This window comes from Pempheris klunzingeri, chromosome 6 (assembly GCF_042242105.1).
Source record: "Pempheris klunzingeri isolate RE-2024b chromosome 6, fPemKlu1.hap1, whole genome shotgun sequence".
Taxonomy (NCBI): Eukaryota; Metazoa; Chordata; class Actinopteri; order Acropomatiformes; family Pempheridae; genus Pempheris; species Pempheris klunzingeri.
This window is the reverse complement of record NC_092017.1, coordinates 29267665-29278979: the sequence shown is the minus strand read 5'-3', so window position 1 is coordinate 29278979 and position 11315 is coordinate 29267665. Positions and strand designations below refer to the sequence as shown.

General features: G+C 48.9%; 1 protein-coding gene across 2 annotated transcripts; it reads right to left on the bottom strand.

The window, feature by feature from the left end:
* Window positions 1-409: 409 nt before the first annotated feature.
* On the bottom strand, window positions 410-10892 carry misp (mitotic spindle positioning). 2 transcript variants are annotated; one of them, XM_070831805.1, is made up of 5 exons: window positions 10810-10892; window positions 5598-7515; window positions 1480-1709; window positions 1188-1226; window positions 410-971 (listed from the first exon to the last, which is right to left on the bottom strand). In XM_070831805.1, the coding sequence occupies exons 1-5, from the start codon at window positions 10867-10869 to the stop codon at window positions 882-884; spliced, it is 2337 nt and encodes a 778-aa protein (XP_070687906.1). In that variant the 5' UTR covers window positions 10870-10892; the 3' UTR covers window positions 410-881. The 2 variants fall into 2 exon arrangements, with proteins under 2 accessions (XP_070687906.1, XP_070687907.1); XM_070831806.1 differs by having other exon boundaries at window positions 1480-1685.
* Window positions 10893-11315: the final 423 nt, after the last annotated feature.

Genomic DNA, 11315 nt, shown 5'->3' with positions numbered 1-11315 from the left:
CGTCTCTCTCTCTGTCTCTCTCTCTCTCTCTCTGTCTCTCTTTCTCTCTCTCTCTGTCTCTCTTTCTCTCTCTCTCTCCGTCTCTCTCTCTGTCTCTCCGTCTCTTTCTCTGTCTCTCTCTCTGTCTCTCTTTCTCTCTCTCTCTCTCCGTCTCTCTCTCTGTCTCTCTCTCTCTCTCTCTCTCCGTCTCTCTCTCTCTCTCTCTCTCTCTCTCTTTGCCCCTCCTCGTCCACCTGGGGTCTCAGGTAACCCCCCCCAGGTATTACAGCAGGCACTGGTCCTTGACAGGTATCGTCGTACACTGACGCCATGTGACCTGGGCCTGGGTCACATGACAGAGGTCATGTCATGAGCAGTGACACCTTTTCCCTCAGGTGAGGAAATGCTGAGAAAATGAAGACGATCAAAGTAAGTTTTACCACATTTGTCCTTTAATTCTATTGGACAGCAGAGAATTTATCTATTCAGGGTCCCGGTCCACCTCAGACGCCGTAACTCAGGCCTCAGGTATTTGAACTGGACACAGGTCACATGGCGCCGGCTATTAATCACAGCTCCTGGAGCACCCGCGACCCGAATGTGCTCGTTTCAGCCCCCAAACGATCACCATGTGAGACATGTGACCAGAGTCCACTTCAGATTCAGGCCAGGTGGCATCAGGTGATTCAGTGACACGGAAACCTTCATCAGGTCAAACTGCTCCTCTTCACCCACATGAACTCTTTATTTCTCTACGTCAGTCAGTGTGAAGCTCTGCTCAGCAGCTGATTGGACGAGGACATAGGCTGTTATCTAAAACATCCAATCAGGAGCAGCCTTTCTCTGGGGTCCTGGACCAGGTTCTAGTCCTGGACCTGGTTCTGGACCCGGTCCTGCTGGTCTCACTGGTCCTCCTGGTTGGCAAACAGTCCGGCTTCCCAGCGCAGCGCTCGCTGGTTTTTATGTCGAATAACTCGAGTCGACTCGACAACCTAAAAACAGAAGAGATGAGGAGCCGAACATGGAAAGAGACTAGTTAACAGCATGTTAACCGGTTAGCGGTCAGTAGCAGTTAGCGGTCAGTAACGGTATAGTAATATAATATCTGATGCTGCTCATGTCAGAGCTGCTCTGCTGTTGTGAACTGGCGCCATATGAATAAAGACTGATTGATTGATAGGTTGAGTAATGGTGACATGGGGCGTTACCTCGTTGTTGATGGTGTCGACCGGCTGGATTCCTGCGTACTGGAGGACAAACAACAGGAGAGAAACTGGTAAACTGGTGCTCACTCAGGTTCCCCCAGCTCTTATTTTGGTAGTCTGGAGCATTCTTCCTGTCTGTCACGTTTGACTCAGCAGGTGTAGACCAGAGTTTAACCGGAGTTTAACCAGAGTTTACGGTGGTGGTGCGTCAGATGGTGCCAGCTGCTTTGAACCTGCTGAGTCTAACGTCAGACTGAACCCCGCCACAATAAGAGCACAGATGTGTTGGACTCACTGAGCTCTCTTCCAGCCTCAGCTGCACTCGTCGCTCCTCAAAGTTCTGCAGCAGAGTCTCCGTTAGGCCTCTGAGGGGGGGGGCCGCCGACCAGACCCCTACTGGAGAAGAGGAGGAGAAGGGGGGAGGCGGAGGGGAGGAGGAGGTCCAGGGCTGGGTGGTGATGAAGGAGATGGCGGGCACACGGACGAAGGGACGAGGAGACGCTGAGGAAACGCCGGCGGCTCTACCTGAAACACACAGTAGTGACATCATCAGTGATGTCAGCAGGACCAAAGCGTCCACCTCTGACCTCCAATGGTTTAACGACCAGTTTAACAGCCGCTTACTGATTGACAGGACTGAACTGGACTTTGATTTGTCATAAAGTGTCTCCACTACACTCTGAATGACACAAACATCCACACCAGACTCCATTCAGATTTTAGTCCGTTTACCACAAACCCTGTTTCAATCAATCAATCAATCAATCTTTATTTATATAGCGCCAATTCACAACAGCGTTATCTCAAGACTCTTTCCATAAAGAGCAGGTCTAGACCAAACTCTTTAATTAGAGAGAGACCCAACGATTCAGGAATTCAACATTAAGGATTCAAGAACTCCCACATGAGCAGCATCAGATATTATACTGAGCAACAGTGGAGGAAGAACTCCCCTTTAACGGGAAGAAACCTCGAACAGACCCAGGATCAATGTGGGCGGCTTCTGTAGAGGTCCATGTTGGGTGGAGGTTGGAGAGAGAGAGAGAGAGAGAGAGAGAACACAAACAGCAACCAACGTACAAGCAATGACTATAGCAGTGGCAACAGGAATGTGACTAAAAGATTAGCAGTATGATATTATTGAAAAACATGACGAGTGGCTGACGATCCGCAGCAGTGATTCATGAACCAGAGAACCACACCAGCAGGACCAGGACCAGAATCCACAGGAACCTGAGAGATGGGAAAGCACAGAAAGGCTCTGGGGAAATGTTTCCCTCCATTGCTGATGACCTGAATCATTTCCCTCCTGCTGGTTTCTGGTCAGACCTGCACAGACAGAATCCGTCCTGTCAACAGTTTTTATTGGAGTCAAAGTATGGAATATAAAAAGTATGAAAATAAAGTATGAAATATGGAGTTTGGTCTTTCCTCTCATCTCCATGTTTGTCTCTTTCCAGATCCGTCCAAAGACAGCAACAGAAGATGAAAGATGAAGTTCTGCTAAAAGCAAACCAGAGCCGGACCCATTATTATTGGTGTGTTTGTATATTTGTATGTGTGTTTTATTGTAATTCCATGTCTTTAGTCTGGTGTGATTATATGACACTGACATCTGTGTGTTTAACTACACTGTTCATGTTCAGCCTCAGATTTCTGTTCAGCACGTTAGCCAGGCTGACAAAGAGCCAGAACTCCACTAATCCTTGTGATCCTTTAGAGCTCAGTAGCAACAACTTCATGAGCTTCTTTAATGATAAAATTCTGCCTATGAGAGACTAAATTCATCACCTCCTGCCCTCAACAGGCTCTGATCCAACTTCAGACTCAGGAACCATGGAAACAGCTGTTGGGCTTAATTTGCATTTGGACTGTTTTTCTCCACTTGATCTTCCTGAACTGGCTTCAATAATCTCCTCATCCAGACCGTCAGCTGGTCTCCTAGACCCCATTCCTACTGGACTACTTAAGGAAGTCCTGCCCTTAATCAACACATCCTTGCCGGATATGATCAATCAGTCTTTACTAACAGGCTACGTACCTCAGTCCTTCAAAGTAGCAGTAATTAAACCTCTCCTGAAAAAGCCCACTCTGGATTCAGGTGTATCAGCCAACTATAGACCTTCATCCAACCTTCCCTTTCTCTCCAAGATCCTGGAGAAAGCAGCAGCCAACCAGCTGTGTGACTTTCTAACCTCTAATAGTCTATTAGGGGATCTTCAGTCAGGTTTTAGAGCGAACCATAGCACAGAGACAGCAGAGTCCTCTGTCCACACTAAAGTTAGACATGGAGTTCCACAAGGTTCAGTGCTTGGACCAATACTATTTACCTTATATATGCTTCCTCTGGGTAATATTATCAGGAAACACTCCATTAATTTCCACTGTTATGCAGATGATACCCAATTATACTGATCAATAAAGCCAGGTGAATCCAATCAGTTGACTAAACTTCAAGTCTGCCTGAAGGACATAAAGTCCTGGATGAGCAGCAACTTTCTGCTGCTAAATTTATTCTGCTTGGCCCCAGACACCTCAGAGACACCTTTTCTAACAACATATCTACTCTGGATGGCATCACTGTGGCCTCCAGCTCCACTGGGAGGAATCTGGAGTCTTATTGATCAGGATTTGTCTTTTAACTCCCACATTAAACAGATTTCTAGAACTGTCTTTTTCCATCTACTAATGCTGCTAAAACCAGGTCCATCCTGTCTGGAGATGATGCAGAAACACTAGTCCACACATGAGTCACTTCTAGGTTGGACTATTGTAACTCATTATTATCAGGCTGCCCCAATAAGTCCTTAAAGACTCTCCAGCTGGTCCAGAATGCTGCTGCTCCTGTTCTGACCAGAACTAAGAGAAGAAACCATCTTTCTCCTGTACTGGCTTCTCTTCACTGGCTTCCAGTCAAATCTAGAATAGAGTTTAAAATCCTTCTCCTCACCTCCAAAGCTCTTAATGTTCAGGCTCCATCATATCTTAAAGAGCTCATAGTACCGTACTACCCCACTAGAGCACTGTGCTCCCAGACTGCAGGTCTACTGGTGGTTCCTAAAGTCCTCTAAAGTAGTGATGGAGCCAGAGCTTTCAGCTATCAGGCTCCTCTCCTGTGGAACCTCCTTCCAGTATGGGTTTGGGGGGCAGACACCCTCTCTACATTTCAGAGTGGACTAAAAACCTTCCTTAGTGATAAAGCCTATAGTTCAGGACTGGATCTGGTCTTAGACCAGCTCCTAGTTATGCTGCTATAGGCTCAGACTGCCGGGGGACTCCCATGATGCACTGGGCTCCTCTCTCCTCCTCTTCCTCTTCCTCTCCATCCTGATGCTTCATGTCTCTTTAATGTCTGTTACTAACTTGGTATCTTCCCCCGGAGCCTTTCTGTGCTTTTCTCATCCCTCAGGTTTCTGTGGATCCTGGTCCTGGTTCTTGTGCTGTGGTTCTCTGGTTCCTGTGGATCCTGGTCCTCCTGCTGCGGATCGTCAGCCACCGACACTTTTTACTGATATTAGTCCTGTTATTATTATTCAGATATTAAGTGTTGTCGTGTTTTTACCTGCTGCCATATTGATCAGTATCAGTCAGATTCCTACTGTCAGCACTAGAAGAAAGTTAAGTCTGGTTCTGTTTCAGGTTTCTTTCTGTTAAAGGGGAGTTTGTCTTGTTCATGTGGAGATTCTTGAATCCTTAATGAAAAATTAAAATCAATTAATACTCAAAAGGCGTAAATAATCGTTAATCATTAGGTCTCTTAATTAAAGAATTTGACCTGAGCTGCTCTTTATGGAAAGATTTAATGAAAATTGATTGACTGATTGAGAAAATTAGCTGTAAATTCTGCCAGCATCCCATCAGTTTGATGCTCTGAGTTGGTACGATGTTAAACCGTCTCTGTCAGATAAATAAAGTTTAAAGAGGAGGAAGCAGCGAGCACTGTGATTGGCTGAGAGCCGTCTGTTTGAGGGGCTTAAAACAACCAATGCTCACGTAGACTCTGTGGTGATCAATCCACTGATCATACATGAGCAGGAGAACATGGACGCATCGCCTGCACCAGCTGGTGACCGAGCAGAGCGCTCTGTCGGGGTACAGAGCTCTCAGTACACACACACACACACACCCGTGGTGTTAGTGGTGTTGCATTCGTTATACTCTGTTATAATAACAGACTGCTTTTGATTGGCAGGCTATGATGTTTCAGTCCAGAGACGTTTCTGAAGGTTTATGTTAGGAAATGACTGGTGAGAAACTGGTTAACTGAACCAGTAAAAGTGTCAGAACTGGATTTGGATTCAAACACATCTGTGAGTAATCAGATTTCTCCAAACCAAACAGAGACCCTGGGGCTTTCTGGACAGTTGCCAAGTTCGCCCCGTTGGCGATCAGGCCTCGATAAGGACTACATACCCGTGTCTGCAGGTGGGTAGAACTGACTGACGGCCATCTTGGTAGCCTGCTCCACCAGAGGCGCCGGAGAGAGGAGCCGTTGATCCGTCTCCTCCCTGGACTCCCGCAGCTCCCTCAGCTCCCACTCCCGTCTCAGGGCCTCCTCAATCTCCTTCTCGATAAAGTCTGGGGCTCCTTGTCCTCTGGACTGCAGGCCAGTGGACTCCAGGTTCTCCCTCCAGGACTGAGGCATGGTGGAGGTCATGTGACGCTGAGGAGTCGGTGTTGGGGAGGAAGGAGATGAGGGGGAATGGAAGGATGAAGAGGTCAGTCGATCTTGGTGGAGACCTAAAGTAGCTGGACTCATCTGGCTGATGTACAACTCGGTTCCTTCAGGGTGGCGATGAGGACAGCAAGGTGACGGGACAGACCCAGACTGTGGTCTCTCCTCAGTCCTCTGGTCCTCATCCGGTTGGTCAGACTCCGTCTTCGTGTCCTCTGGCTCATGTGGAGGATTGAGTCTCAGGATCTGCTGAGGCTCCTCCATACTTGGGCTCCAGATTTCCTGCTGGATGATGAAGCTCACCCGGTTCCTCTCTTTGGCTCTGACAGGCGCTAGTGATGACTGGAGGCGTTTGGTTTTGATCTCGACGATCTCTGCCTTGCTGTCGCTGAGCTTCAGCCCTCGAGAGCGTCGGAGGTTCGCCTCACGCTCCTGAGCTAAGCGGATTTCCCTTTGGATCGGGGTCTCATAGCCACCATTGAACCTGCTGCTCCTGTTATCGATGAACACACCTTCATCACTGGCAGAGCTGCTGTCCACCTGCACCGACAGCTCCTCCACATTGGAGTCCAGGTCATCAAACATGCTGCTTGGCCGGCTGGGACTCCCCTCGGTCAAACACACCGTTTCCTTCCTATCCAGGTAGATCTCTTCTTCTTCTGCTGGTTTAAACAACGTTGTATCTGCTGATGACACATCAGGGTCTGGCTGCAGAGGCGTGTTCAGGTGTGTCTTTGAGGAGCGCAGAGGGTTGAGGGTTGCCAGGTCCTGTTCCATCTTTAGGAACTGTTGTCGGGCGGTGCTGAAGTTGATCTGTTCCATGTCGATGGTCCCAGGCTCAGCAGGGCGGGAGGGTTCTGGTCCGACAGGACTGTAGCTCAGACTGAAGCCTTCGATCAGTTTGTTGGGGGACCTACTCAGATCCAGACCCTCCAGCTGATCTTTGAATGCTGGGTTCTTCTTCGGTGCTTGGCTGCGAATGATCTCATCACGAAGCTGCCTCTCCTCTTCCTCCTGGACCACTGTGATGCCATTTTTCAGATCCACATGATACTGCGAGTCCCCGTTGCTGTCTGGGAACAGGCTCTCCGGCTTCCTGCTGCTAGTGTAGGTCTGTAGTTTGAATCCTCTCTCCACCTTCAGGGTGGCCAGCAGAGTCTGCCGCTGTGGTGAAACCATCCAGGCTTCATTCAGCTCTGCCTCAGGACTCGTCGGATCCTCCACAAATGAGTAGAAGCCGCAGTGAGAGCCTGTGCTGCTGCTGGGGCTGCCAGGGCTGCTGGGATGCCACTCGTCGCTGGTGCTCCCCCCGTCCTGAGACACTGCGACCTGTCGGGCCTGAACCACCACATCTGGGGATCCATCACCCTGCAGAGAGGAGACGACCACCGAGGAGGGCCGAGCAATGGAGATGCTGTCGGTGGTGAAGACCGGATCGTCCAGGTTGCTCCGGGTGGGGCTGGCGATGGTGCGCAGGTCAGAGGGTTGCAGCTGGGGGGACAGAGGCTTCAGCACCCACCTTCTTGGGGTGCTGTCCATTGTGGTGGTGGGGGGCGCTGTAGGAGCAGTAGGGGGTGGAGCTTCTGATGGAGGAAGATGCTGAACTGGGGTTGTTGTTTGGAAACTCTGAGTCAAAACATCGCCGGCAGAAAGTCTCTGAAACAACAGAGAGTGCGGTTACTATGGCAACAAGAGAGAGAGGACATGTCTGTTACTATGGAGACAGCAGAGAACAGATAACAGCTGTTCAATCAGTTCAATCAGCTGATCAATCAGTGATAGCTCAGTTTAGAGCGATGCCCATAAAGCTAAGGCAACATGCGATACTATGGCAACCACAGTGTCATCACACAGCTGAGTCAGTCTGAACAAGGTCAAAGGTTAAAATCCAAACGAGTGTAACTTTGTGTTTCCATGTTATGTATCATCATCACCATCATCACCATCACCATCACCATCATCACCACCATCACCACCATCGCCACCATCACCATCACCATCATCACCACCATCACCATCATCACCATCATCACCATCATCACCACCATCACCATCATCAACATCATCACCACCATCACCACCATCATCACCATCATCACCATCACCATGATCACCATCACCACCACCACCATCATCATCATCATCATCACCATCACCACCACCACCATCATCACCATCACCATCATCACCATCACCACCACCATCATCACCATCACCATCATCACCACCATCACCACCACCATCATCACCATCATCACCATCATCATCACCATCATCACCATCACCATCATCATTATCACCACCATCACCACCACCATCATCACCACCATCATCACCATGATCACCATCATCATCACCATCACCATCACCATCATCACCTTCATCACCATCACCACCACCATCATCACCATCACCACCACCATCATCACCATCACCACCACCACCATCATCACCATGATCACCATCATCATCACCATCATCACCATCATCACCATCACCATGATCACCACCATCACCACCACCATCACCATCACATCACCATCACCATCGCCATCACAATCATCACCATCACCATGATCACCATCATCATCACCATCACCATGATCACCACCACCATGATCACCATCACCACCACCATCACCATCATCATCATCACCATCACCATCATCACCATCACCATCACCATCACCATCACCATCACCATCCCCACCACCACCATCATCATCACCACCATCACCATCATCACCATCACCATCACCATCCCCACCACCACCATCATCATCACCATCGCCATCACAATCATCACCATCACCATGATCACCATCATAATCACCATGATCACCATCACCATGATCACCATCACCATCACCATGATCACCACCACCATCATCATCATCATCACCATCACCATCATCATCATCATCATCACCATCATCATCACCACCATCACCACCATCATCATCACCACCATCACCATCCCCATCATCAGACCCTCAGATGTTCCCTCTCCCTCCTGAAGAACGTCTTCTTCCACTGCTGAATACTACAGTACCCACAAGCCTCAGCTGCTGCCATAGTTACCGTCCACAGTTTCACGGGAAATGAATTTAGGCTGCAGATTGTTTTCAGCTGTGATTGGCTGCTTCCTGCCAAAGTGCATCTTGGGAGTTGTTGTTAACGTCTGCCTCAAAGTTTTGTCTCCACAGGAGGAAGAGGAGGAGGAAGAGGAACTTTCTCATTTACTGACTGAGACATTTCACTTTGTGTCCCTCTGCAGCAGAGACGAAGAGCCAATCAGAAGCTTCACTCAGCCTGCCACAGTTAGCATTAGCATTAGCATGGGGTCAGTGTATGTCAGAGATAAGAGCCCCGCCCACCTGCTGTCTGCCTGTCTGTCTGCTGATAACACTGCAGAGACACACAGGGGAGAGAGAGAGACAGACAGACAGGGGAGAGTCAGACGGGAGAGATAGACAGACAGACAGACAGATAGGTAGGTAGACAGGTAGACAGCTAGGCAGACAGACAGACAGACAGACGGGGAGAGACAGACAGACAGACAGACAGACAGGGAGACAGACAGACAGACAGGGGAGAGATAGACAGACAGACAGCTAGGTAGACAGGTAGACAGATAGGTAGACAGACAGACAGGGAGGGAGACAGTCAGACAGACAAAGATAGGTAGACAGACAGACAGACAGGGGAGAGACAGACAGACAAACAGATAGGTAGACAGACAGACAGACAGACAGACAGACAGGTAATCTGAACTCTCTCTGCTGCTTTCTTCATGTTCGTTCTGTTATTAAACATGATTTTATTTTAGATTTTATTTGACAGAATGAAAGATGAGCTTATTTTAAAGATGATTTATTATCAAAGTAGATTATGTTATTAAAGTTGAGTCAAATGAGTTTCTTACCGTGTTTCTTTCCTTCAGCAGCAGAAACAGACTGAATAATGACTGACTGATGTGACAAAGTTCAGCCTCTATCGTCCAATCAGAGGCTCCGCCCACCACACAGGCCCCACCCACTCTGACACACACACACACACACACACACACACACACACACTCCCGTGTGTGTGCTGCTGCCCCGTTAAACTGAACCTTTGTGACCTTTGAACATCTTAAATAAAATGTCTCATTTAGTGACTGAGGATCAGTCTGGAGGTAAAACACTGAAAACTCCTGCACACTGTTGATCCTTTGAACTCATCAGACCTCCAGCAGGTCACATGTCTCCAGAGGAACAGCTGCTGTGATGCACGACACACGAATATTACATATAACACACGTGTGAACATGATGTCACAGGTTCATGTAGACCGATCATGTGTCTGTATTCACTCTGTTTGGGTCTCGGCTGAACTCTGTTCAACAACCGCTGGTTTTTACTCAGACGACGTGTGTGACTGATGGAGTCATACTGTCCTTCATGTGTTCATACGTGTCCACACGCTAAACACACGGCACACACACAACATTTCATCCAGTCAACGGGTTCCTGTTAAAAGTCTGTTTCCAGCTGGACTTTGGTTTCTAAGGCAACGGCACAGACGAGTTTCCTGTCAGCCAATCAGACAAAGTCTGTCTGTTTCTCCCCTTGTCTCTCTCTACCTGTCTCTCTCCCTACCTGTCTGTCTCTCTACCTGTCTCTCTCCCTACCTGTCTGTCTCTCTACCTGTCTCCCTCTACCTGTCTCTCTCCCTACCTGTCTGTCTCCCTACCTGTTTCTCTCCCTGCCTGTCTGTCTCTCTACCTGTCTCTCTCCCTACCTGTCTGTCTCTCTACCTGTCCCCCTCTACCTGTCTCTCCCTACCTGTCTCTCTCCCCACCTGTCTGTCTCTCTACCTGTCCCCCTCTACCTGTCTCTCCCTACCTGTCTCTCTCCCCACCTGTCTGTCTCTCTACCTGTCTCTCCCTACCTGTCTGTGGGGTCTCACCTTGTTGTCGTGCTCCAGACTGTGACAGAGGACCTGCCAGGGAGGAGTGTACCTGAACATCCTGGTCTCACCTGGACCTGGTCTGGACCCGACTGGTTCCTACTGGTTCTGGTCTGGATGATGACGATGATGATGACGATGATGATGTCAGACCCTCAGCCAGCAGGAACCAATCACCATCCACCTTGAGAGAGATGCAGAGAATGACTCAGCTTTGATTGGTCAGTCCTTCATCATGTGACCACCTGCTGCCTCTGTGGTGTCCAATCAGAAAGCATCAGCAAAGTAAACAGGAAGTCACAAACGAGCTTCAACAACTCATCAGCAGATTTATTAATGGAAGAAAAACCACAACGTCCTCAAACGGGTTCTCTTTCTCAGCCGCAGGGGAGCCATGAGCACTAACCGTCAGATAACAGATGGGTTGTAGTGTGGTACAGCCGCATCATGTCAAACAGGTTAAATCAGTAACCATAGCAACGGGGACGCAGTCAGAGCCTCAGTTT

Bases quoted from the DNA above. Each gene is read 5' to 3' on its own strand.
- misp (XM_070831805.1), bottom strand. From the start codon at position 10,869: ATGTTCAGGTACACTCCTCCCTGGCAGGTCCTCTGTCACAGTCTGGAG. The intron at 1,710-5,597 runs GTATGTAGTCCT...TGTGTGTTTCAG, and splicing joins CTACCCACCTGCAGACACGG to GTAGAGCCGCCGGCGTTTCC. The intron at 972-1,187 runs GTAACGCCCCAT...TTCTGTTTTTAG, and splicing joins TCGACACCATCAACAACGAG to GTTGTCGAGTCGACTCGAGT.